Source organism: Bos taurus, chromosome 2 (genome assembly GCF_002263795.3).
Source record: "Bos taurus isolate L1 Dominette 01449 registration number 42190680 breed Hereford chromosome 2, ARS-UCD2.0, whole genome shotgun sequence".
Lineage (NCBI taxonomy): Eukaryota > Metazoa > Chordata > Mammalia > Artiodactyla > Bovidae > Bos > Bos taurus.
This window is the reverse complement of record NC_037329.1, coordinates 734,067-761,835: the sequence shown is the minus strand read 5'-3', so window position 1 is coordinate 761,835 and position 27,769 is coordinate 734,067. Positions and strand designations below refer to the sequence as shown.

The 27,769-nt window shown below is 41.6% G+C and overlaps 1 protein-coding gene across 6 annotated transcripts in view; it reads left to right on the top strand.

Annotated features, from left to right (window-relative positions):
* Positions 1-27,769, top strand: part of HERC2 (HECT and RLD domain containing E3 ubiquitin protein ligase 2) — a 233,164-nt gene that overhangs the window by 191,095 nt on the left and 14,300 nt on the right. For all 6 annotated transcript variants that reach the window (NM_001206081.2, XM_010801779.4, XM_015474311.3 and 3 more), the window contains 13 exons: positions 963-1,094; positions 1,491-1,649; positions 1,733-1,851; positions 2,452-2,577; positions 3,019-3,174; positions 3,560-3,675; positions 3,775-3,973; positions 14,842-15,056; positions 19,449-19,626; positions 20,138-20,299; positions 22,274-22,365; positions 22,568-22,707; positions 27,171-27,358. In NM_001206081.2, coding sequence (NP_001193010.1) covers positions 963-1,094; positions 1,491-1,649; positions 1,733-1,851; positions 2,452-2,577; positions 3,019-3,174; positions 3,560-3,675; positions 3,775-3,973; positions 14,842-15,056; positions 19,449-19,626; positions 20,138-20,299; positions 22,274-22,365; positions 22,568-22,707; positions 27,171-27,358 — 1,982 coding nt within the window. The remainder of the gene's footprint in view (positions 1-962; positions 1,095-1,490; positions 1,650-1,732; positions 1,852-2,451; positions 2,578-3,018; positions 3,175-3,559; positions 3,676-3,774; positions 3,974-14,841; positions 15,057-19,448; positions 19,627-20,137; positions 20,300-22,273; positions 22,366-22,567; positions 22,708-27,170; positions 27,359-27,769) is intronic.

The following is a 27,769-nucleotide window of genomic DNA, read 5'->3' as shown; positions in this document are numbered from 1 at the left end:
TGCTCCGTGAGATTGAGCAAGAGTGAATCACTCTGTCTGGGGGCTTGATAAATGCCCTTCACTGTGTTTTTTAGAATCATCAGTGCAGGTGTATGTGTGTCTGTGTGTGCAGATCTCTTAAGGTATCTTTATTCTTCGTCTGGAGCCAGGGTCAACAAATGTTTCCTAACATAACTACTCCCCTCTGCCTTTGTAGCAAAGGCAGTCACAGACCAAATATAAATGATGGGCCTGGCTGTGTGCCAGTAGAATTTTACTCACAAGAGGTTACTTTGGATGAAGTGGTATCACAGATGAGCATGGATTTTTTTTTTTCTGACAGTTTGACAGATGTCACTGTAGTATGCAGTAGTGTTCTGACATGTTTCCAGTTTCTCTGCTTCCAACAGGATCCCTTCCAGGCTACTCCCACACTGCTGCCTGATGGCTCCTCTAAGTGGAAGCTCATTTGGGGTGGCACACTGTAAGCTTGTCTCCCCAGCTCCTCTCCAGGGCACCCCAAACTCTGGCAGGCTACTCTCCTCTTTCTGGAGAGTGTCTCATGTGTGCTGAACCGCCCCTGTGCTTCAGTGGGGGCCCTGTGTCTCTGAACACTTGCTTCCCCTTTGAGGAAGATGGAGGCTTTCTCTTTGGCTGCCTGGGTACTAACCATTGCATCAGACCCTCTCAAAGAAACTTCTGTAGGCCCTGACCCTGGTGTGAGCACGAACTGGCTCTGTGGGCCTCTCACATAGCATTGTGGTCGTGTTTGAGTGTCTTCTGTTGGGGCACTGCCTACCTGTCCTCTGCTTCCCAGTTGCTTGCTGCAGTGTGAGCTGAAGGCCTTGGTGTGGACGCACCTGGGCAGTGGGCTGGAGGAGCCAGCTGTCGTTCAGACAGGATGTGAGTGACTTTGTATCTAAGGAAGTTGATGTTGATCTGATGAGGGGTAAACCCACCACCAGTGTGCTTTTGTCCCCCAGGCCGGGAGTGGTCTGACTGGTCCAGCGAACTGCGCATCCCGGGGGATGAGTTGAAGTGGAAGTTCATCAGTGATGGGTCTGTGAATGGGTGGGGCTGGCGCTTCACAGTCTACCCCATCATGCCAGCTGCAGGTGAGGAGGGGGGTTGGTGATCCAAGCAGGGGAAATACACACGAATTTTCACTTGGTGCTTGTAGTCTACCTTCTGTTGTGTTGGGACCCAACACTGCCCAAGGCCCCACCACATCAAGGCTCAGAACTGCATGAGCTGCTTCACTTTCTGGCTGTTGGGATGTGGCTCTCTGTTTTCACCCAAAGTCTTCCAGCTGTTGCTGGTTGCGGTTCTTCAGCTGTGTGAGATCTCAGGTGAAATGTCAGTGTGCGGAGCGTAGTCACGTGACACGACAGTGGTGCAGCCCTCTAGCCATGGCATCCATGTGGATGACGCACTCAACTTTGGGTGAATCTCCTTGTGGGGTAGCTGTTGCCCTGCCCAACAAGGGGACATTTATAATTACCTTTCTTCAGGCCCTAAAGACCTACTTTCTGATCGCTGTGTCCTCTCGTGCCCGTCCATGGACTTGGTAACTTGTTTGTTGGACTTCCGGCTCAACCTTGCCTCAAACAGAAGCATCATCCCCCGCCTTGCAGCGTCCCTGGCAGCTTGTGCACAGCTGAGTGCCTTGGGTAAGTGGCACCTCTGTTGTCAGGCCTGTCTTACTTCTTGAGAAGAATGGTCATCCTCTGACTTTTCTGTCTTCTCGTTTCAGCTGCCAGTCACAGAATGTGGGCCCTTCAAAGACTGAGGAAGCTTCTTACAACTGAATTTGGACAATCAATTAACATAAACAGGCTACTTGGAGATAATGATGGGGAAACAAGAGCTCTGGTATGAAACATTACATTATAGTTTCTAGTTGTGTGACCCTTTGGGACTAAAATGTTGCTTTAATTATTTTAACTTCTTAATCACAGAAGAGTTGGGAAATTTCACATAGGACTAAGACAGCCTTTCTTGCATTCAGACTCCCTTTATGTTGCTATTATACTGAGTGCAGGCTGGACTTTGATTATAGAAACAGCCCCATGTAGATGGCTATGAGAATAGCTTTATGAGTCTAACTCACCACATCCCCTTTGTTTTGCTGGATGAAGTAGTTATTGTTAAAAGAATGCTTATCTTAACCATGTTGGAGATGGAGGTTTCTGAAGCAGAAATTCCTTTCTGGTTCCCTGGGAGAACTGTTTTTGTTATACTGAAATTAAGACCAAATATTCTGAAGTGAATTTTCATGCTCTTCTTTTTAATTTCAGTATTCATTGTGTCTTTTTAGATTTTTTCCCCCATTTATAAATATCAATCACTTGTTTTAGGGGAGAATAGTATCAGTGTAATTAAACATTTGACTCATAGAAACAAAACACTCAACTCAACTCTCCTGAAATTGGTTTCCTAGTATGGGCTATAATTTTGTTGTTTTCTTAAAAGAGTTTTTCAGGCAGTGCTCTTGCTGCTTTGGTGAAAGGCCTTCCAGAAGCTTTGCAAAGGCAGTTTGAATATGAAGATCCTATTGTGAGAGGTGGCAAGCAGCTACTGCACAGCCCATTCTTTAAGGTAATTCTTGGCTTGTTTTGAGGTGGTAAGAGAACCACAGAGAGCTGTCAAGTACAGTACATCAAATATCAGGCATCCCTGAGGACAGGTATAGGTACTGAAGGTGAATGTGAAACAGTTTCAAGACTGTGTGGTCTAAGCTCTTGTGCTTTAATAACAGTGTGCTTTTAGATGCTTTTACTTAGGTGGCAAGTATTGTAGCCGTGGTCTGATCTGGGTTCCTGTTGTCAGGTGTATCACTAGGAACTGGGTAGGAATAATCCACATCATTGGTGATGCCACGCCCCTTGCTGGGCATGTGGCAGTTATCTGGAGTGAGGAATTGTGAAGGAAGACCCACAGAGAGCCTGCATGGGGGCTGTCTTTGGCATGCAGTGCTGGTGAAGTAGAATGTTCGCTGTGTCTGAGTATCCCTGTGTTGTTAATTTTTGCTGGCTGCAGGTACTAGTAGCTCTTGCTTGTGACCTGGAATTAGACACGCTCCCTTGCTGTGCTGAAACACACAAGTGGGCTTGGTTCCGGAGGTACTGCATGGCCTCCCGTGTTGCTGTGGCCCTGGACAAGAGAACGTCGCTGCCCCGTCTGTTTCTCGATGAGGTATTGTACCTTATTTTGGAACCTCTTTAGGGATGCAAAGTGTCTTCTTTTATAGTGTAAAAAGATGCCAGTGTTACAAGATAGTAACATCTGTCTTGGCAAGGAATATCATAAAAAAAGAAGCACATAGTTGAAAATGAATAACACTGAATTTCAGTTAAAGTTTGTTTTTAGTAAAGATATAATGATACTGCCTAGACGTTTTAAAATATCTTCAATGTAATATAGTCTTGGTTTTGATTATTAACCCTAAAATCACAATGTTGGCATTCCCTCATTTTCTTGGTTGGGAAGACCTCCTCTCCTGTCTTCTTGCCTTAGTATTATTTGTTTTATTCCTGAGAGATGAGTGCTTGATTTATAATCTCATAATAACATTGTCCAGGTGGCTAAGAAAATTCGTGAACTAATGGCAGATGGCGAAAACATGGACGTTCTCCATGAGAGTCACAGCATTTTTAGAAGAGAGCAAGATGAACAGCTTGTGCAGTGGATGAACAGGTTGACTATAGCCAAAACAAGAATTAATATTGTCTCTGGGAAGATGGTGCTTAACATGGAGTTCTTCCCATGTCAATTGTTTTTTAATGTTTGTTACAGGCGACCAGATGACTGGACTCTTTCTGCTGGTGGCAGTGGAACAATTTATGGATGGGGTCATAATCATAGGGGTCAGCTTGGGGGCATTGAAGGTGCAAAAGTTAAAGTCCCTACACCATGTGAAGCCCTTGCAGCCCTCAGACCTGTGCAACTAATTGGAGGAGAGCAGACGCTCTTTGCAGTGACAGCTGATGGGAAGGTAAGAAGGTGTATTTTCTGTCACACTGACATCGAAACTGCGAGACAGCTGTGGCTAGAGGGCAGTTGAGTTCATAGTGTGTATAAGGATTGTGTACTAAAACATTATCTCAAGATTAATAGTATTCATGGTATACTGAAAGCAGTATGCCATAAATTCTATAGTGTTTCTGTATAATCTTTAATGTATTCTATGATTTTAGAATTTTTTACTTTGAAATGCAGCATACATACAAAAGTGTATTATAGTTATTTGCATATCAGTTCATTTGATGTATTACTTTTTTGTCTGCTATCATAATGCTGTCTTTTAAAAAATTTTTTAATTGGACGGTAATTGCTTTATATTATTGTGTTAGTTTCTGCTGTCCATCAACATGATCATCCATAGGTATACATATGTCCCCTCCTTCTTGGACCTCCCTCCCACCTCCCACCACATCCCACTGCTCTAGATTGTCACAGCGCACCGGGTTTGAGCTCCCTGCATCATACATTTGCACTGGCCATCTGTTTTACATATGGTGCTGTATATGCCTCAGTGTTACTGTTTGAGTTCATCCCTCCCTCTCCTTCCCCCACTGTGCCCACGAGTCTGATCTCTATGTTTGCCTCTCCATTGCTCCCCTGCAGATAGGTTCATCAGTACCGTCTTTAAAGATTTCATATATATGTGTTAATATACAATATTTGTTTTTCTCTGACTTACTTCTCTCTGTATAATAGGCTCTAGGTTCATCCCCTTCATTAAAACTGACTCAAATACGTTCTTTTTTTGTAGCTGAGTAATAATCCATTATATATATGTACCATAGCTTCTTTATCCATTCACCTGTCAGTGGACATCTAGGTTGGTTCCATGTCCTAGCTACTATAAATAGTACTGCAGTGAACACATGTGTCTTCTTCAATTATGGTTTTCTCAGGGTATATGTCTAGTAGTGCGATTGCTGGGTTATATGGTAGTTGAACTAAGACTAGCTTGTTAAGGAATCTCCATACTATCTTCCATAATGGCTGTATCAATTTACATTCCCACCAACAGTGCAAGAGGGTTCCCTTTTCTCCACACCCTCTCCAGCATTTGTTGTTGGTAAATGTTTTGCTGATCGCCATTCTGACTGTTATGAGGTGATAACTCATTGTAGTTTTGATTTGCATTTCTCTAATAATGAACAGTGTTGAGCATCTTTTCATGTGTTTGTTGGCCATCTGTATGTCTTTGGAGAAGTGTCTGTTTAGATATTCCACCAATTTTTTGATTGGGTTCTTTGTTTTTCTGATATTGAGCTGCATGAGCTACTTGTATATTTTGGATTGCAGCTGTTTTCTTCCATTCTGAGAGTTTGGAGAAAATAATTGCAATTATTTTATCCTTGTTTATAGTTTCCTTGGATGTACAAAAACTTAAAAGTTTAATTAGGTCCTACTTGTTTATTTTGTTTTAATTTCCATTATTCTAGGAGGTGGGTCATAGAGGATCTTACTGTGATGTATGTCAAGGAGTGTGCTGCCTGTGTTTTCCTCTAGGAGCTTTATAGTTTCTGATCTTTAATCCATTTTGAGTTTATTTTTGTGTATGTCTTAGGAGGTGTTCTAGTTTTGTTCTTTCACGTGTAGCCGTCCAGTTTTCCCAGCACCACTTACTGAAGAGGCTGTCTTTTCTCCATTGTATGTTCTTGTGTCATTTGTCAAAGATAGATGCCCATAGATGCGTGGGTTTATCTCTGTGCTTTCTATCTTATTCCATTGGTCTATATTTTTGTTTTTTGTGCCAACCATACTATCTTGATGACTGTAGCTTTGTAGTATAGCCGGAAGTCAGGAAGGTTGATTCTTATAGCTTTTTTTTCTTTCTCAAGGTTGCTTTGTCTATTTGGGGTCTTTTGTGTTTACATAAAAATTGTGAAATTTTGTGTTCCAGTTCTGTGACAGATGCCATTGGTAGTTTGATAGGGATTGCATTGAATCTGCTTTGAGTAGTATAGTCAGTTTCATGATGTTGATTCTTCCAAGAACATGGAATAGCTCTCCATCTTTCTGTGTCATCTTTGATTTCTTTCATCAGTGTCTTATAGTTCTCTGCATACAAGTCTTTTGTCTTTTTAAGTCAGTTTATTCCTAGGTATTTTCTTTTTGTTGCAGTGGTGAATGGGATTGTTTCCTTAATGTCTCTTTTTGATTTTTCATTGTTAGTGTATAGGAATGCAAGGAATTTCTGTATATTAATTTTATTAATATATCCTATGACTGTTATATTCGTTGATCAACTCTAGTGATTTTGATCGATTAGCTCTGCTTATAGGCTATCCTCCAGTGTTTGTTCCTTAGCCAGGCAAGAGGTGGAGAAGGCCAAGGCTTATTAGGGCCCACTTGTTCCCTTGGGCTGTGGAGAGGGTGGAATGTGGCAGCCACAGTTAGGATGTACTAAGTAGTGCCTGCGGCGTTAGACTTGCCAGATGTTGTCATAGTCTGAGGCGGGTCATGTGCTCTCCCAGAGGAATATACCTCAATTTGTGGGTCCCTAGGAAGAACCAAGCTGCATAGACTCCCAACGTGGGTTGGGCAGTAACCTGTGCCTGCTCACAGCCGTTGGCAGCTGCCGCCTCTGGGGTCGGGACTGCAGTGACGGCTTTTTGTCTGCTGCCTCAGGCCCTTGCCCTGGTTTTGGCAGTGTCTAGTCACTTATGTTTACGTAAACTGCAGTCGTGTCACTTCTGCCTCTGGCGCTCCTACCAGTTTTGCTGGTTTTGACAGCCACCACCTGGGCACACACTGCTGTCTGCAAATGCATGGAGTAGGAGTTGGAGTGTTCCAGTGGCAACGATATTTTGTCTCTCTGGGATGCTCAGTTTTTTCCCTGGACTCCCTCAGCTGTGTCCTACTAATGTCCTCAGAGTATTCTCACAGTTGGCCAAATCAGGACCTCTCCCTGAGATTCAAAGCTTGAGCCTCAGCACTCAGCCCCGATTTGTTCTAGGCCAGCAGTATGAGCAGCTTCTCACCTGGGAAGTAATGTTTGGCAGCTATCTTTGTGGTGAGTTCTCTCCATTTTGCCTTCCGAGCCCCCGCCATTGTGTTCCCCTCTGAGGTTCTGAAGCTCCCCCCCTGCCCCACCTTCCATGAGGAGTTTCTGAGTATGTGGAAACTTTTCCTCCTTTACAGCTGTCTCCCCAGAGCTCAGGTCCCCATCCTGAAATCCTTTGTCTCATTTTTTTAACCTTTATCTTTTGACCTACCTCATTCTAAGGAGATTGGCTTGCCTGTTTGAAAGTCTGCGTCTTCTGCCAGCATTCAGAAGGTGTTCTTTAGGAGTTGTTCCATATGTAGATGTATTTTTGATGTATTTGTGGAGAGGAAGGTGACTTTCCCATCTTATTCTATCACCGTCTTGGAAGTTCTCCCATAATGCTGTCTTTTAAAAAATTGCTACTGATACGTTCAAATAGTTGATATTTATATATTGACTGTATGTCTAGTGAAAGTGAAAGTTGCTCGGTCATGTCCAACTCTTTGCAATCCCATACAGTCCATGGAATTCTCCATGGCCAGAATACTGGAGTGAGTAGCTGTTCCCTCCTCCGGAACAGCTTCCCAACCCAGGGATCAAACCCAGGTCTCCTGCATTGCAGATGGATTCTTTACCAACTGAGCCGCAAGGGAAGCCCTCATCCAAAGGGTGGCCCATATGTCTAGTGACTTTATTATATTCTTCTTTCTTAGTATCTTAAACTGTTTTGTATCATCTTTATAAATTCATGTTCTGAGATAAATTTTGTTCATTCCTTTTCAGTTCACCTGTCTTTTACAGAGAAATGGAGCTAATTAGGCTGGGTGGGAATTGCAGTATAATACTGAACAGGGGTGGTGGTAATGGACCTTCTTTTTGTCTTAATTTAGGCTGCAAAAGAAACACTGTGATGGGATCCTTCACACACTGTGAGATTTTGATAGATGCCTGTTGAAGTCCTTTAATGGACTGGAACCTGGTGGTCTGGAGTCGGCAATAAGAAAGTAAAGGAGAGAGAAAGAGGCTGATATTCCTTGGTTTACACAGAAAACCAGTGAAGTCCCTGACACAGGGCTTGCTCTGTTCACGAAGGCCTCAGGCGCCCTCTCGAAGGGGTGAAGGGGCAGAGCACCTTCTGGAGAGGATCTTAAAAGCCCAGGCAGGAAAGTGAACCCAGAGGGCCTCTGTACTCCAGAGAATTAGCCTGAAAGAGAGAGAGAGAAAGAGAGAGGGAGAGAGAGAGAGAGAGAAAGAAGACACGGGGCCCAAAGCTCTGATGGAGCAAAGGTGTCTTATTCAACATTTTGTGGGTATTTATACTCTCTTACAAGGTAGCTATTTCCAGCAGAGATAAAATCAAAACTTACAAGTTATCAAGGAAACATGAGGTCATCTATATGAAAGAGAGAGGGTCGTAAATAATCACTTTTACTGTATGGTTCATAAAAAGGAAGAGGGTCGTAAATAGTTACTTATCACCGTATGGAAAAACTAACAAAGGAAATGCATGCATTCCTAAGCCCCTGGGAGTAGTTTGCTAAGGGACAGAGGATTCATGACAGATCCAAAACAGCACACAGGAAGCCTCCTGTTAAATGCTTCCTGACAGATGCCCTTTATCAAATTAAGGAAGTTTGCATCTTTTTCTAGTTATGAATGGATATTGACTTTTGTCAAACATCTTTCTACATTTAAAACACTAACATACAGATGTTTTTCTCCTCGTGTTGTTTAGTCGCTAAGTCATGGCCAACTCTTTGCAACTGTATAGACTGCAGCATTCCTGTCCTTCACTATTTCCTGGAGTTTCTTCAAAACTCAGTCATGTCCACTGAGTCAGTGATGCTGTCCAGCCGTCTCATCCTCTGTCACCCCCTTCTCCTGCCTTCAGGGTCTTTCCCAGTGAGTCAGCTCTTTGCATCAGGGGGCCAAAGATTAATATAGTGTATTAGATTGACTGCTTTTCCTGTATCAAACGGTCTTGGATTCACTGAAGAAACCTTGGTTAGGTTCTGTTTTATTTATATATTTATAAATATTTATATATATATACACACCCACTTGTGTATACACACACACACACACACACACACACACACACATATTGGTTTGTGTTTGGAATTTTAGGGACACCCAGGGTCATGAGTGTGATCATCATAATGTATTTATTTGTCTTATCCATTGCACGTCAGGTTATGATACTATATTATCTATTTAACTTACAACAGTTTACATAAAACAATACAAATTTATTATGTCACAGTCTGTCTGGGTGGCTTAGGTTGGTCCTCCAACCTAGACTCGCTCATCAGGCTGCAGTTGCTGCAGGACTGGCCTGAGGAAGATTCAGCTTGCCATGACCTATTGGCTGAGGTTGCCTTCAGCTCTTTGCCATCTTACAACATGTCAGCTGGCTTTGTCAAAGCAGGAGAGCCTGCAAGCAAGACAGAAGTCACAGTCTTGTGCAAGCTAATGCAGAAGTGACATGTCATCCCTGTTGCTATATTCTATCCATTAGGAGAGTGTCACTGGGCTCAGCCCACATCTAAGGAGGGATTACATAGGGGTGGGAATCCTGCAAGCAGGGACTCTGGGAAGCAAATCAGAGGCTACCCGCCAGAAGTATCAAGGTCATGCTACCTAGAAGTATCAAGGGTTGAAGTGTAGCTCTCTTTTGCCAGGGACCAGCCCCGGCTGATCCAGGGTATTTGAAGCGGGGATGGCATCGGTGACCTATTTATTTAAATATTTTATCAAAGATATAAAGAGTAATAGGATGAGGATAGCTCAGTAGGAAAATTCAGTGGAGAAAAGAGGCTGAGTAGCTTGGTTTATGCGGGAGACCAATAAAACTTCAAGACAAGAAGTTTGCACCACTTACATAGGCCGCAGGCATCCTTCCGTTCTCCCGAAGGAGAGGAGACACTGAGGCCTCCCCGGTCAGATCTTAGAAGCCCAGGCATAATTAGCAAGCATGGCGGGTTCCGCGCTCCAGATGGAGACTCAGCCAGAATTTGGGGGAGAGAGCGACATGGGGAGACCAAGTTTCAGTGAACAAGGCCCGCACTTTATTTTCCAAAGTAGTTTTTATACCTTAAGTTGTGCATAGAGGATAATGGGGGAAGGGGTGGAGTCATGCAAGGACAGCAGTTCCTGGTCCTAATCAAAGCCAGGCTTTCAAACTTATCATATGCAAAAGTTCAGGTGAATTACATCATCTTCTGGCCAGGAGGCCTGTTAACATTTTAAGAAACTTATCTTTCTCTAAAGGTGATTATTCCAAAGTCAGGCACCAGCCTCCAAAAAAGCATTGGACAAAGCTGCATTCCTATAGGGCAAAGGTGAGGTGGGCTCAATCAAGAAAAGAATTAACTCAAGGGTCCAAGGTTACAAACATTGAGGCTACTACTTACATTTCTATACTCCCATTATATCAATCAATACACTGCCAAGGACACAGTAGGTAAGGGGTATGGAGACTTAGCAGCAAACATTGGCCCAATAAGTGAAAAACCCTTCACCAATACAATTTCTAATCAATCTTAACTACTCAAAGGAATCTGTGTTTAGACAGTTTAGAACATCTCCTGCCTCTCACAGTTGGGAGGCTCTGAACAATCACATGTGGCCGGAAAAACCTATTCAGGCAGGCTAGAGGATTTCCAAAGGAGTTTGTAGGTTAAACACTGTCACACCCAGGAATTATTACCTGGAGCTGTAAGCTAACTTTTTTCAGAGAGAGGTAGTGGGGGACAGCCCCCCGTAAAGTCAGAGGTGTAGGTGAGAGCACAAAGCAGAAAGTAGGCAGACTCTGGTTTTGGGGGTAGATGCTCGAGAATTTCCAGGGGGACTCCTGAGGCTCGATCCCGCCTTTGCGTATGCCGAGCCTCCTTCCTCATGACCTTTGTCATGGGTGGAGCTCCTCACACTGGCTCCCGGCAGTGATAGAATTCTAGTTGAGCTATTCCAGATCCTGAAAGATGATGCTGTGGAAAGTGCTGCACTCAATATGCAATATGCACTCAGTATGCAATATGCCGGCTCCCGGCACTCTTTTTCTGTTTTCTGGAGTTTTCTGGTTGTTTTAACATATCTAAAATCTAAAGTTAGTCAGTATTTCTGTACTCCTCCCAAATAAGAAAGGCTGATCCTTTGTTATTCTGCGTTTTGGCCCTAACCTGTGTCCCTAATAATAAACATTATTATTATTGTTTTTTTATATAGACCATATAGTTTTCTGGATTTACCCAAATGTTATACACATCTTTTCTCACCAGTTATTTCTTATGTCCTCAATTATCTGGGATAATTTTCCTTCTCAGTTCAGTTCAATCGCTCAGTTGTGTCTGACTCTTTGCGACCCCATGGACTGCAGCATGCCAGGCCTCCCTGTCCATCACCAACTCCCGGTGTTTACTCAAATTCATGTCCATTGAGTCAGTGATGCCATCCAACCATCTCATCCTCTGTCATCCCTTTCTCCTCCTGCCTTCAATCTTTCCCAGTATCAGGGTCTTTTCAAATGAGTCAGTTCTTCACATCAGGTGGCCAAAGGATTGCAGCTTCAGCTTCAGCGTCCGTCCTTCCAATGAATATTCAGGACTGACTTCCTTTAGGATGGACTGGTTGGATCTCCTTACAGTCCAAGGGACTCTCAAGAGTCTTCTCCAATACCACAGTGAAAAAGCATCAATTCTTTGGTGCTCAGCTTTCTTTATAGTCCAACTCTCGCATCCATATGACTACTGGAAAAACCATAGCTTTGACTAGACAGACCTTTGCTGACAAAATAGTGTCTCTGCTTTTTAATACGCTGTCTAGGTTGGTCATAACTTTTCTTCCAAGGAGCAAGCATCTTTTAATTTCATAGCTGCATCACCATCTACAATGATTTTGGAGCCCCCCAAAATAAAGTCTGTCACCGTTTCCAGTGTTTCCCCATCTATTTGCCATGAAGTGATGGGACCAGATACCATGATCTTAGTTTTCTGAATGTTGAGCTTTAAGCCAACTTTTCCACTCTCCTCTTTCACTTTCAAGAGGCTCTTTAGTTCTTCTTTGCTTTATAATAAGGGTGGTGTCATCTGCATATCTTCTTCACTGTATAATAAGGGTGGTGTCATCTGCATATCTGAGATTATTAATATTTCTCCCGGCAGTCTTTATTCCAGCCCAGCGTTTCTCATAATGCACTCTGCATATAAGTTAAATGGGTGACAATATACAGCCTTTTCCTATTTGGAACCAGTCTGTTGTTCCATGTCCGGTTCTCACTGTTGCCTCTTGACCTGCATACAGATTTCTCAAGAGGCAGGGCAGGTGGTCAGTCCTTCTACTGATACTTTAAACATGTATTTTCAGTTTCTTTTAGTGAGGGTCTGTTGTTGGTTAATCTCCTGATTGTTTTTTTTAATATCTTAATTTTGTCCTTTTTCTAGGTCAGTGTTGCAAACTTTTTCTTTGAAGGTTGCCATAGTGTTTTTTGGCTATGGGAATCATACAATCTGATCTCTGTTACAATTATGAAAGCAGCTTGTGGTGAATATGAAAATGAGTGAGTGTGCCTGTGCTCTAATAAAACTTTTCTTTTTTTAATAAAAAACAGGTGGTGGGCCTGATTTGGCCTGTGGGTAGCAATCCAAGCCATGTCCCAGAGTATAAAATTTTCGGCTGACCATTATTTTTAGTCAGTCTATTAAAAGTTTTGTTCTTCTGGTTTTTGGCCCTCATTGATCATGACCTAGGATGTCAGCAGTCAGATTAATTTTTACCCAAATGAAAGTTAAATCCTTCCTTTGTATAACATCTGCTTCTAAAATCTTTCTTTAGTGACTTATACTTTCACTATGATATATTTAGATGTCAATTTCTTTTTATTTTTCCTGTCCTTTTTTATTGTTTTTTTTTTTAACCAGGTGGTGAGGGATGAGGGATGGGCTTCCTGGTTCTAGGGAACTGGTCTTTTAACATTCTGATAAATTCTCAGACATTATTTTTTCAAATATTGCCTCTCAGCCATATTTTCTCTATGATCTGTACTTAAAACTCCGAGTTCTAATTGATGTTCAGTGAGGAGATCTATTCCCAGTTCTCTCTTCTTTTCTGTTGCCTCTTCTTTCCGTGTTTCTTTGCCATATGCTGGATAATTTCCTTAGAGCCATATACTAGTTTTCTAATATTTCTTCACCTGCTTATAACTCTTTTATGCATCAGGGCTTTTAATTTAAACTCTATTTTTTTAATTTCTGGAAGTTCTGCTTTGTGTTATCTTAGTCTCTCATTCCTTGGGGATACTTTCAAGTTTTTATTTCTTTAAACATGATATTGGACTTTGTTTCTTTTCACTCTTAGATAATGGGAATTTTTAAAACTATGATCTGACTATTTTCCTTGGAAAATTTTATGTAGAAATTCTTTGAGATGAGGCCTAGTTTTTTTTGTTGTTGTTGTTTTTATTTAGATGATATCCAAAACTATTAGAATCTATTAACATCTTAGTTAAATATCTGCAAGAAGTAGGACTCTGAAAGGATGGGACAGCTTTTTGAAGCATAGAAAACTGCCTGGAAATAGCTCCATGAAAGTTTCCAGGCAGAGCCTGAGGGATCAGGCAGTATCTAAATGAAGAGAAAAAGAGAAGCCAGCACTTTTGTTTGCTTTTTCACGTAGTGTTCTCTCCTGCCTCTGCTGATTAAGAAGTTTGTGGTGTTAGAGGTCTGGTCTAAAGTCACTAATCAAAAGAGAGTTTAGGATACTCCAAGTCTAAGCCATTGTAAATTAAATTCTCTACCTACAGAATTTAGACCATAGGTAGCATTAATTCAGACTGAAAACCAACTCAGTGACCAGCTTTTGTGGTTATGAATTCTCAGGAGAGATTTTCCACCCTTTCATTCAATCCTAAGGTTGAGAAAGACAACTTTCTTTGTTTTCTTCTTAGTTCTCATTCAGTCTGAGTGAGAGGAAGCCCTTCTCAGCCTGTTCTTTTTGCACAGTTTCCCTTTGGGCTTGACTCCTAACCCCCCACACCCTGTGCACTTGAGATCCTCAAAACATTCCCAGGGGAAACTGACTTTGGGCTCCTTTATCTGTCTGAATTCTTGGTTTTACTTCTTGTTTTGGGCCTTCAAGTTTCCTTCCTGTTGTGTCAGTGCAGCAGACCAGTTGAAACAATGTGAAGCAGCCTTTAAATTGTTACAGGAGGGGTGTTTGACATGCATTTGGAAATGGCAGTCTTGACTTTTTTTTTTAATGATAAAGATGTTTTATATCCTAAATGAATTACCCACCTAGAATGAATGAAAAAATAGTATATTCTACTATGTGATTTATATACTGCTTTGCTGAAATATTGATATATGTATACTTTTCCTGTGGGTATTTGTGTAGGTGTTATTTGGCATTTGCATGTAGTGTGTGCACGTGTGCTTAGTCGCTTCAGTTGTGTCCGACTCTCTGCAGCCCTGTGGACCATGGGCTGCCAGGCTCCTCTGTCCATGGGATTCTCCAGGCAAGAATTCTGGAGTGGGTTGCCATTTCCTTCTCCGGGGTTGCATATAGTAGATAATTAAATTGTTTTTGCTTTTCTTGGTATTAATTGTAATTGCTATTCTAGACAAAAATAGAAGTACTTTCAGGGAAAAGACGTATGTTCAAAATACATTTTCTGAATTTGGGGTTTCTATTCATTGTAATTTTTTCTTAAATTTTTAGAGTTCTGATAAAGCAAAAATAAAGTCTTAATTTTAAATTTCATTTTTCTGTGGTAAAAATACCTAGGGCATTGATTTGATTTATTGAGTATTAAAATATAGGATCCTTAGATAAAAATATGATGCCTGTATTATTTTATCTTGTAGCTATATGCCACTGGGTATGGTGCGGGCGGCAGACTAGGAGTTGGAGGGACAGAATCGGTGTCCACCCCCACATTACTTGAATCCATTCAGCATGTGTTCATTAAGAAAGTAGCTGTGAACTCAGGAGGAAAACACTGTCTTGCCCTCTCTTCAGAAGGAGAAGTTTACTCTTGGGGTGAAGCAGAAGATGGGAAGTTGGGGCATGGCAACAGAAGGTATTTTGTGAAAACATCATTTTCAGTGTTATGTTTTCCTTTTCTTGATTTTATTTGTGCTAATGCTTGTATAGTATATTGGCAGTTTGTTTTTAAGGACAACATCTGTAATAATCTACTCAAACCTAGTGACTTATTTAGCAGAAATAATTCATGTAACATTATTTAGGCTCGTCTACATGACCTCTCTGTTGGGGGACATCAAATCTGAAGTTTGATTTCTGATTACCAAGTATGGTGAGCTTCATCTTGTCCTTTCCCCTGAGGCTGCTTACCTTGGTTCTAGTTCTCCACAAATAGCTGGCATTTTGTGAACATGCAGATGCTAAACCTATAAATACCTATAATACAGAGCAAATGGCAGTGCGGGGAAAGGAACACACAGATGACACAGTTTTTTACACAAAACAACCACACTCAGTAATTTTTAAAAATTAATGGGAACTAAAGGCCACATTGGAGTCACAGGACCTTTGCATCTGAAATAACTAAAGCACCAGGCAAGACACATGAAACAGCAGCCCTCAAGGCATTGAGTAACAGGCGATAAAGTGTGTTCAGTGATCTCCAGAGGTGAGCACTGACACTCACTTGTGGGGAGACTGAGAGGCAAGAAAGCCTGGAGTGCTACAGTCCACGGGGTTGCAGAGAGTTGGCCATGACTTAGCAGCTGAACAACAACTCAATAACTGCTAGAGTTGGTGGATAGAAATCTGTCAGGAGACTTGAACAACTTTATCGACCAACTTGATAACAATAGAGTACTACTTACTTAATAAGACATTCTTTTTAAGTACACATGGAACAGCTGCTAAGATCATAATTTGGGCCAGAAAACTAATCTCATAAATCAAAAAGATTCAAGTTATATAAAAGATTTTCTCTGACCACAATGGAATTGATTAGAAATTGAGTAAATCAATAATGTATAATCCTCCATTAATTTGGAAAGTAAGTAAAACATGTTAAAATAACTGATAGGTCAAAGAAAGAAGCAGAGCTAAATTAGAAACAATTTTGAACTGAGTGAAAGTGAAAACAGCATGTAAAAATATGTAGGATCGAGAAAAAGCAGTACTTAGAAGGAAACTTATAGCATAAAATGCCTTTTTATAAAAGAAAAATGGTCCCTAACAATGACCTCAGCTTCTACTTTAAGAAACTAGAATAAGAGAGATAAAGTGAGCAGAAGGAAAGAAATAAGAAAGAAAGATCAGAGCAAGAATCCATGAAATAGAAAACAGAAAAATGGAAGAAAATGAAAGAAAACATAAATCAGTTCTTTGAGAAAGTGTAATCAATGAAAACCTCCATTTAAACTGATCTATCTCTACACACACACACACACGAGTGTGTAGGACTATCAGGAATGAGGGAGTTTTCATCACTGAAGATGTGTAGTTACTGAAAGATGAAGTGTGTTGAATAACTTTATGCAAACGGATTTAACTGTTGAGGTGAAATGGACGTGTTCCTCAAAGGACACGTATTCTTTAATGCTCACTCAGGAAGGATGACTTGAATAGCCCTGTGTCTATTTAAAAAACTAAATTTTCCACAGATAAGTCTTCAAGACCATATAGATGACTAGTGATTTCTACCACACATGTAAGTAACAGATAATACAAGTTCTGCACAAACTATTTCAGAATAGTGAAGAAGGGAATTTGCCCCAATTTAGTATTTTGTGGGGACAGTTATATTCTTATATCAAAATGAGACTCAGATATTATTAGGAAAATACAGACTAATATCCTTCATTGACATAGATGTAAAAATTCTTAATAGTTTAGAAAATTGAGTCTTAACAGTATGTAAAAGGATAAAGTAGTATGGCCAAGTGAGGTTTATGCCAGAAATTGAATAATTGTTTTAACATTAAAAAATTGATCAGTATAAAAAAGAAAAATTATTTTGATTATCTCAATGGATGAAAGGCAGAAAAGCATTTGGCAGATTAACCTTTGTTTCTGATAAAAAAAAAAAACTTTCAGCAATATAGGAAGGAAGGAAATCTTCCTAAACTTGATACAGGACATCTCTGTTAAACCTAGGACTAACATAGTGCCTGATAGTGGCAGACCTAGCACTTTTCCTGTCTCCAGGAACAAGACAGGGACATCCCTGTCTTGTTGTATTCAGTTGTATTCAGCATTGTTTAGCAGGTTTAGCAAGTGCAATACAACAATGCAGAGAGATAAAAGGCATTCAGATTGGAAAGAGAATTTGTTGTTGTTCAGTCGCTCAGTCCAACTCCTTGTGACCCCATGGACTGCAGCACACCTGACTCCCCTGTCCTTCACTATCTCCTGGAGCTTGCTCAAACTCATGTCCATTGAGTTGGTGATGCCGTCCAACCATCTTGTCCTCTGTCATCTCCTTTTCCTCCTGCTTTCCATCTTTCTCAGCATCAGGCTCTTTTCTAATGAGTCAGCTGTTTTCATCAGGTGGCCAAAGTATTGGAGATTCAGCATCAGTCCTTCCAGTGACTATTCAGAATTAAAACTGTCCATTTACACATAATATAATTATTTATGTAGAAAATCTGATGGTATCTACAGAAAAGCTATTGGAATTAAGAGGTGAGATTAGCAAAGTTGCAGGATAGAAGATAAGTAAATAAAAGTCAGTTGTAGACAAAGGAAACATTCCTGTATCAAAAAAAGTCAATTGTGTGTCTTTATACATATTAAATATGCAATCAGAAATTGAAATTTTAAAATACTACTTATGGCACCCTTCCCCTAAAATTGAAATAGTAAGGAATAAATTTGACCCAAAGATAGGATAACTTATAGACAACAAAAAAAACCTATAAAAATGTTACTGAGAAATTGTAAAAGACCTAAAATTATGGAGGAGTATACTGTGTCATGGATTGGAAGACTCAATATTGTTAATTTGTTGTTTTTCTCAAATTAACGTATCGACTCAACCCCTTCCCATTCAAAATTTGTGTAGAAATTGACAAGCTGATTATAAAATTCATGTGGAAATGCAAAGTACTTATAATAGTAAAAACAAACTTTGAAAATGAGCAAAGTTGGAGAGCTGATACCACCTAACTTCAAGTCTCATTATAAAGATACAGTAATCAAGACTGTGAGGTACTGTAAAGAGAGAAATATGTCAGTGGAGCAGAACAGGATGGGCAGTCCAAAAATGCACTTGCAGATACTGACACAATAAATATGGAAGAATGAAATTTGATTTGTCCCTCACAGTTTGCATTGAAAAATTTACAGATGTTCAAAGACAAGTTTTTGGAGAAAAGATAGTCTTTTCAGTGAATGGTTGTGAACAATTCAATAACCATATGGTAAACAGTGAACTTAAATTCTTATCTTGTACCATTAATATACAAAATTAAGCCAAATCCTTCACTTTCTACCTAGGCCAACTAGCCGTTCTTCTGTTCAGATCTGGTTTAAAGCATGGACTGTGCAACATGTCCAGTAATCCATCCAGAAATAAGGACTATAGCCTGAATTCCACATACCATAGCCTGAAATCTTCAGCCTTGCCTAAGGGAATACCTCGATCTTTGAACCTGAATTATCTTGCATCATATCCAAGATTAATTCATATACCTAAAATTAAAAACTTCTAGAAGAAAACATGGGGAAAACTTTTGTGACCTTAAGTCAGACAAAGATTTTTTAGCTAGAACTCCAAAAGCACAATTCAATAAAGAAAAATAGGATAAATTGGACTTCTTAAAAATTGTGAACTTCTCTTTGAAGAAATTCACAATTTTTATAAAGACAGTGTTAAGATGGACATGCTACAGACTGGGAAAACATTTGCCATCATATATTTGACTAAGGTCTTGTATCTGAAATCATTAAAAAGAGCTTTCAAAACTCAAGAAAAAGAAAGTGCTTGGTCACGTTGTAGACTATTTGAGTCTGTAAATAAAAAGTTGATTTATAGCAAGGGTGGATAACCTGTTTCTCTAAAAGGCCAGATACTAATAAATATTTTGTTAGTCACATACCATCTTTGTTGTCTATGCTTCTTTCTTGTTTTGTTTGTTTGTTTTACAGCCCTTAAAAAATGTAAAATCCATTCTTAGTTCACTGGCCTTTCAAAAACAGGTTATAGTCCAGACTTAGTCAACCTGTAAGTGCTACCCCTTGATTTAGACTGTACATCTCTTCTCTGGCATTTGGCAGTTTGTATAAAAGAAGGTAGGTAGGGTATTATGTAATTTAGAGTTCAGGCCTGAAGGATTCCTCCAGATTGATTTTCTTTTTTTTAATGATTGACTTGATGTAGATTGAGAGGTGTGCATTGAATAAGTGAACAGCAAACCAGAAGCCTAATATTAAATAATTTAAAAATATTCAGGAATTAAACTCTTTCTGCTATATTTGGTGATGTTTTTTGCAGTCCGTGTGACCGTCCTCGCGTCATTGAGTCTCTGAGAGGAACTGAGGTGGTTGATGTTGCTGCCGGTGGAGCCCACAGTGCTTGTGTCACTGCAGCTGGGGACCTGTACACCTGGGGCAAAGGCCGCTATGGCCGTCTGGGGCACAGTGACAGTGAGGACCAGTTAAAGCCGAAGCTGGTGAGGAGAAGCTTTGCTTGGGAGGTCTGGAGGGACAGCTTGCCGTTGTCATTATCCTTTTTTAAAAATAAAAAGTATTTCCTGTTGCAGATTCATTTTAGTTTCAGAGTTAACAGTTTTATTTTTGGTGGGAATAAAAACCATCTTGGTATATTTTCCATAGGTCATTTAAACAGGATAGTGTTGAAATTTTATCTACACTAGTAAATATTGCTTTGGCATCTACCTAGAGACTTTTGTCTCCTAGAAGGCCCAGTTTTTTTGGGTGAGGCCATAGGGTGGCAGAACTGAGCATTGGACACTGAGACCTGCCTCTTATAGCTGAGATGCCTGTAGTTTGAATATGTGAGGGGTATCTTCTATCTTGTCTTATAGGATTATTAAGATTACCTGTTTTTTGGGAAGAATTAAAAAAGGCATCCCAAAAACAAAAAAAAAATCCTCAGCCTCTCTCAGGGAGATTCTCCTTCCTGTTGTGGTCAGATAACCCCTAAGTCCCTTTTCTCTGCAGGTGGAGGCGTTGCAGGGCCACCGTGTGGTCGACGTTGCCTGTGGCAGTGGAGACGCCCAGACCCTCTGCCTCACGGATGACGACACTGTCTGGTCCTGGGGGGATGGGGACTACGGCAAGCTGGGCAGAGGAGGCAGTGATGGCTGCAAGGTGCCCATGAAGGTATTTCTCTTGACGTTTCTGGGGCCCTCGGGTGTGAGGTCTCTGTAGCTCAGGTTGCTCATGGCACCATCCGTGTGCATGAGCCCAGGGCCCTACTGGGCTCATGTCCTGTCCTATACCGCATTAACTTCATCTTTAACTTCTTTGGAAAAAATATAATGGGTTATTGGGTGAAAAGTGAGTGGAAGATCCAGAGGTATAAAGATATAAGTGCTGTTTTGTGCTCTCTTGGAACGTGAGGAATCACATAGTCTGTGGTTTTAATTAGTATGTAGCCCTGTTTGAGGAAAAACCACCAATTCATTCACACTCTTCAGGTTACTGAGGTCTGTAGCTGTGCAGTGTACTAGTACTTGCTGAAAGGCTGCATCTGACTTAGTCAGAAACTGTTAGATGGACATCTTGTGAGAAGCCAAGAGAAGAGGCTTCACTTGAGCTGAGTGGCTCTGGGTAGTTTATTAACATTTGTGTCACAACTGTATTTTGCCTTTGTGAATATGTAGTTGGCAGAGGTTTTTCGTCATTGGCGTACTTGGGTCACTTGCTGACTGCCTAGCAGCCTGCAGCTGTGATTTGCTGTGGACTTGGGAGTGTAGGTGCTGTGAAAGAAAGCTAGAAGCTGTCTCTGCTTGGCATCCTGTCTTGCTGGTGTACTGAGACTGCCCGTGTGGAATAGAGGCCAGCACGGTGCATGGGCAGCCTGGGAGGGGCTGGGAAGCCACTCAAGGCCAGTCAGAATATGAACCTGAGCTGGGACTGCCAAGCTGTTCTTCTCAGAGCTGTGCTGCTCAGTACAATAGCCACTGGCCATACATGACTACTAAAATGTTAGCTTAAATCAGAGCTAGTAAGTAAAATTATAGTTGACTCCCTCGCTTAACAGTATCCACATTTCAGGAGCTGATGTGCTTCCATGCTGGGCAGTGTGGACACCACAGGCTTCATTATCATGTGGTGTGGCATTGGCAGGTGCTGGCTAGAGGCAGGGCATGATGAAGGAGACGGCACCTGCACCTCTGCCATGAGGCTGTGGCTGCTCAGGGCCTCCTTGGCAGGTGCTGCTGGAAAATCTGGGACTCAAGGCTGCCTCCTTGTCCTAATCACCACTTTCTCTTTTCCCTTATAGTTATATGGAATTTTAACCACGTGACAGGTTGCTTATGGTTTCCACATTTATGAAAAAATTGTTGACTTTTTTATGCTGAGAAAGCTTTAGACTTAACCAGGATTGAAATGTCAAGTACTTGGGGAGAGGGGGCACTGGAGGATATTAACTGATATCATTGTGATGGGGGTAGGGTGAGGAAAAAACTAAAAGAATTAAGTTATTACTAATTTAAATTTATAATTAAGTATGAGAACTTGAGTCTGGGATCAGAAACAAGTAATAAGGAGCATAAATGGATAGGTGAAGAAAGATGATAGCTAGGTAAATGAATCCCAACAAGACGTCTGGGTGCTGGCTATGAAGGTTCTGGACCCTTGAGCAGGCGGGGCTGGGAGTGGGTTCTAATACTGGCGTGATCACCATTGTTTTTAATTGGAATAACCTGGGCAGATGGATTGCTGGTAACAGAACCCTGTTTGTCTTGGCTACTCCTCCCTGTTACCTGCTCCTCCTCCCCTGTGGGCTTCTACGTCTCGGAAGGCTGGAGGGCAGATGTGAAGTGCAGGGCTTGCTAGAGAGTGGGGCTTCCATAAAGAGAAACTGAGTCGGGAGAGTAAATTCTGGGGACAAGCAGTGTGTTCATTTACGCGGCAGGTCTCATGGGTCTCTGCCTGCTTGTGGCCTCTGTACCCTCAGAGCCTTTTGAGAGTACTTGGTTACATGGAGCAGGATTTTAAGTTGTAATAAATATTTGGCATAGAAGTAAGGGTTTTCAGAGTTCTTTATTAGATTTAGTTCAGTATATGGGTGCTGCCATCAGCAAAATCCTTGATTCAATCAGTCTAATTGAACCGTTTCCCTTCTAGATTGACTCTCTTACAGGCCTTGGAGTGGTTAAAGTGGAATGTGGATCCCAGTTTTCTGTCGCCCTTACCAAATCTGGTGCTGTTTACACTTGGTATGCAAGATTCTGTTTATTTAATTCCACCAAAACCAATGATTGTTAATTTGAAGTTACATTAACTGTCTTTCTGTAGACTGAAATGTAACTTTTGTGGCAGGCTGCAATTTCTGTCTTCCTGTAGGTGTTTGCAGAAGGGTGGGGCAGCATGGTGAATGAGATGGCATTGTACTCATAAGTTCCATGTTCTTGTGTGCAGGGGCAAAGGTGATTATCATAGGCTGGGTCATGGATCTGATGACCATGTTAGAAGACCTCGGCAAGTCCAAGGGCTGCAGGGGAAGAAAGTCATTGCCATTGCCACTGGCTCCCTACACTGTGTGTGCTGCTCTGAGGACGGTAGGTGGAAGCGATTTTGTAACTTGGAGGTGTGTGATCTGAGAGGTCAGGGATGAATACACAGCTGTAAGGTGGTGGGGGGTGGGTATGGAGGGATTCATTACTGTATTCTGAAAAGACATTTGTGGTGTTGGCCTCTGGTGTTAATACCTGTGAATATATTGTGTTTCGTGGCAGAAAAGAGCAGAGCAGGGCTGATATGGCTGTTTTTATTTATTTTTTCTTAATTGCAGTATAACTGCTTTACAATGTATTAGTTTCTGCTATATGATGAAGTAAATCAGCTATATATGTATGTATGTGTGTATCAGGTCAGTTCAGTCGCTCAGTCGTTCTGACTCTTTGTGACCCCATGGACTGCAGCACACCAGGCCTCCCTGTCCATCACCAACTCCTGGAGTTTACTCAAACTCATGTCCATTGAGTCTGTGATGCCATCCAACCATCTCATCCTCTGTTGTCCCCTTCTCCTCCCACCTTCAATCTTTCCCAGCATCAGGGTCTTTTCAAATTAGTCAGTTCTTTGGCATCAGGTGGCCAAATATCCCCTCCCTCTTGAGCCTCCTTCCCTCCCAACCCCCATCCTATTCATCTGGTCATCACAAAGCACCGAGCTAAGCTTCCTGTGCCATGCGGCCGTTTCCCACTAGCTGTCTGTTTACACATAGTTGTATATGCCCACACTTGCCCCACACTTTGATGGCTATTTTTAGAAAGGCCTGCTTGTGAGGTTGGCCTTCAGCTGGCTTCTGGGAACCTGGATTTCAGGCTAACCCACTACCCCAATTGAAAGAGGCCTTGTTAGAATGTTTGAAAAGAGTGTGGTCTCTGCTGAATCCTGCTTCCTTCTGGGCGGGAATCTGGAACTTGGGTACATGCTGAACAGAGGTGCCTGCATGATCTGCCCCACTCAAAGTCCTGAGCACTGAGTTTCTAATGAGCTTCCCTGGTGGACAGCACATCACACGTGGCCACAGCTTGTTACTCAGGGAACTAAATATGTCCGTGTGACAGCCCTGCAGGGGGACTGTTGGGAGCTCGCTCCTGGTTTTCTCTGCACTTCATCCATGTGCCGTTTGCTGATTTTGCTTTGTGTCCCTGTAATGAACAGTGGCTCTGAGTAAGATATGCTGAGTTCTTGAACATTTTATTTACTTATTCTCATCAGATATTTAAAATTTTTTTGTTTTCATCTTGTTGGACTCATGGTTTCCTAATTTATTTAATGAGTTATATATATGTAAGCTTGTTTCATGCAAGGATGGGCACAATAAAGGACAGACAGGGTAAGGACTTAACAGAAGCAGAAGAGATTAAGAAGATTAAGAATACACAGAAGAACTATACAAGAAAGGTCTTAAATGACCCAGATAACCACGATTGTTTGTGGCCACTCACCTTGAGCCAGACATTCTGGAGTGTGACGTCAAGTGGGCCCTAGGAAACATTACTACAAACAAAGCTAGTGGAGGTGATGGAATTCCAGCTGAGCTATTTCAAATCCTAAAGGATGATGCTGTTAAAGTGCTGCACTCAATATGTCAGCGCATCTAGAAAATTCAGCAGTGACCACAGGACTGGAAAAGGTCAGTTTTCATTCCAGTTGCAAAGAAAGGCAATGCCAAAAATTGTTCAGACTACCATCTGTGGCGCTCATTTCACATGTTAGCAGAGTTATGCTCAGACCCTACAAGCTAGGCTTTAGCAGTACGTGAACTAAGAACTTCCAAATATACAAGCTGGGTTTAGAAAAGGCAGGGGAATCAGATATCAAACTGCCGACATCTGTTGGATCATAGAGAAAGCAAGGGAATTCCAGAAAAACATCTGCTTCATTGACTATGCTAAAGCCTTTGACTGTGTGGATCACAACAAATTGTGGAAAATTCTTAAAGAGATGGGAGTACCACACCTTATGTGCCTCCTGAGTAACCTGTATGTGGGTCAAGAAGCAGCAGTTAGGACCAGACATGGAACAACTGACTGGTTCCAAATTGGGAAAGGAGTACGACAAGACTATATTGTCACGTTGTTGGTTAACTTCTATGCAGAGTACATTATGCAAAATGCCAGCCTGGATAAATCACAAGCTGGAGTCAAGATTACTAGGAGAAATATCAACCACCTCAGATTTGCATATAATACCACTCTAATGGCAGAAAGTGAAGAGGAACTAAAGAGCCTCTTAATGAAAGTGAAAGAGGAGAGTGAAAAAGCTGGCTTAAAACTCAACATTCAAAAAAAGAAGATTATGGCATCTGGTCCCATCACTTCATCGCAAATAGATGGGGAAACAGTGGAAACAGTGTCAGACTTTATTTTTTTGGGCTCCACAGTCAGTGTGGATGATGACTTCAACTATGAAATTAAAAGACGCTTGATCCTTGGAAGGAAGCTATGATAAACCTAGACAGTGTATATAAAAAGCAGAGCCATCACTTTGCCAACAAAGGTCTGTACAGTCAAAGCTATGGTTTCTAGCAGTCATGTATGGATGTGAGAGTTGGACCGTAAAGAAAGCTGAGCACCGAAGAATTGATCCTTTCAGACTATGGTGCTAGAGAATACTCTTGAGAGTCCTTTGGACTTCAAGGAGATCACACCAGTCAATCCTAAAGGAAATCAACCCTATGAATATTCATTTGAAGTACTGATGATAAAGTTGAAGCTCCAATACTTTGGTCACCTGATGTGAAGAGCTAACTCATTGAAAAAGACTGATGCTGCAAAAGGAGAAGGGTGTGGCAGAGGAAGAGAGGGTTAGATAACATCACCGACTCAATGGACACATGAGTTTGAGCAACTCCGGGAAATAGTGGAGGACAGAGGAGCCTGGCATGCTGCACTCAATGGGGATACAAACAGTTGGACACAACTTAGTGACTGAACAACAACAAAAATATAAGCTGTTGCTATTACTTACCTTGATGCTTAAATCATGCCCTATTTCATCTCCTGGAGTATCCCCACGTTATTCCTTGAGTACTTCTGTGCTTTCTGGCACAGTAAGACATTCTGTCCTTATCCTCAGTCTTTATGTCTCAGACCTAGAATTTGATGTTTCCCCAAGGAGTCCTGGTACCTTTGGAGAAAATGGCATTTAAAAGACAAGATCTGGTCTACAGGCGCTCATTGCTAAAATGCTATCACTGCTGTCAGACCTTCATAGAGGACAGAGCTAGGGAATATATGTGTAAATAATATACAAAATTACATCTGTGTTTGTTTCTGTATGTATATATATACAGTGAACACAACTTGTTCACACAAGTACCCCAAGCTCTAGTTATTTTTTATTTTATTTAACTTTACAATATTGTATTGGTTTTGCCATATATCAAAATGAATCTGCCACAGGTATACATGTGTTCCCTATCCTGAACCCTGCTCCCTCCTCCCTCCCCATACCATCTAGTTCTAAACCACCGATTCATTCTAGTTTTCTCTCTCCCCATCCTTGTAACTCCTTTCTCTTTTGTAAGAAACCTGGTCCTCTAATGTAGCAACTTACTCTTCCTGTAGTGGCTGCTGTCCCATCATTGCCTTTGACTTCTCACCCGTGTGGATCCTTACCTCACTCGGTTGTGACTGCCCCGGCAATCAGGATTGTGCCCTCTCATGGGTATACAGCTCCCTGCTTTGGCCTACCTCTCCTACTGGGCTTACCCTCTTTGTGGAAGCCCTTGCCCCTGTGCATTCTGAGTCTTTTCACCCAGCTGTGCCTCTGCAGAGAGGCTCTCTTCCTCTTGTTTGCACTCTGACACCTACCCAGTGGCTTTCGGACTAAGCTATCCAGAACAGGAAGGGGAAGGACACAAGCACCCTGCCCTTCATTGTGCAGGCCTTGTACTTTGTAGAGTGGTGCTTATGGCTGCATGGCATCCTGAGGAGTCTTTGTGAATCTGGCAAGGCTTGTGACATCTCTGCAGAACTAAATTCACTTCTGTTCTAATCACCATCGTAACCATACAGTGGTGTTTTGTGATTGGAGTCTCGCATGGTGTGCTGAAAAGCGTGATTCTCATCAGTGTTTGAATCTTGAGTTTAGGATAGGAATAACCATTAGAAGAGCACATGTTCCTTTAAGACATGGATTTTGTTTAGTTAAAAACTGACTTTCTCTTCCTTTAACATACAAAATCAATTTGGATTGTTTTTACCATCTGTTTTGATGTTACTTGTTTGGATTAAGAGCTGCTTCCAGGTACATGCTTAGTCTGGTGAACAGACACACTTGGAAAAGGAGTTTTAGCCAGCAGAGGCTGTCAAGAATCCTGGGAATCCTGCTGCCTTTTAAGTATTGTGATCCAAGACATCTAGGTCACCATAAGTGTAACATTTTGCACAGATGACCTCCAACAGTCAGTTGGAGGGTAGTGAGAACTGTATACGTGGGAAGATGTGGTGGTTGTGCATTTATTGGTTCTTGTCTGCAAGTCCTTGTTCTCAATCTGCTGCTTTAGGTGAAGTTTATACATGGGGTGACAATGATGAGGGACAGTTGGGAGACGGAACAACAAATGCCATCCAGAGGCCTCGGCTGGTAGCTGCTCTTCAGGGTAAGAAGGTCAACCGTGTGGCCTGTGGCTCAGCACACACTCTCGCCTGGTCAACCAGCAAGCCCGCCAGTGCTGGGAAGCTCCCTGTACAGGTCAGTTGGTTGAGCCAAGTGGGCTAGCAGGCATGCATGTTGTGACAAAGTTATGCTCTATGTACTAAGTTATGGGTGTACAAGCATGCACACACTTCCTTTCCCCTGATTCATAATGATAAAAACAGTATTTTAAGAACCTTAATTACCAGGTTCAATCCCTGGGTCAGGAAAATCCCATGGAGTAGGAAATGGCTACCCACTCCAGTATTCTTGCCTGGAACACTCCATGAACAGAGGAGCCTGGTGGGCACAGTCCCTGCGGTCGCAAAGAGTCATATACAACTGAGCACTCACACATATAAGAACCTTAATTATTCACACTTGTCAACATTCTGTGTATATCAGTGTGTCACCTTTATTAAAAATTTTATAAACTATTCTGCTAGTACAGATTGTATGTTTTCTGTA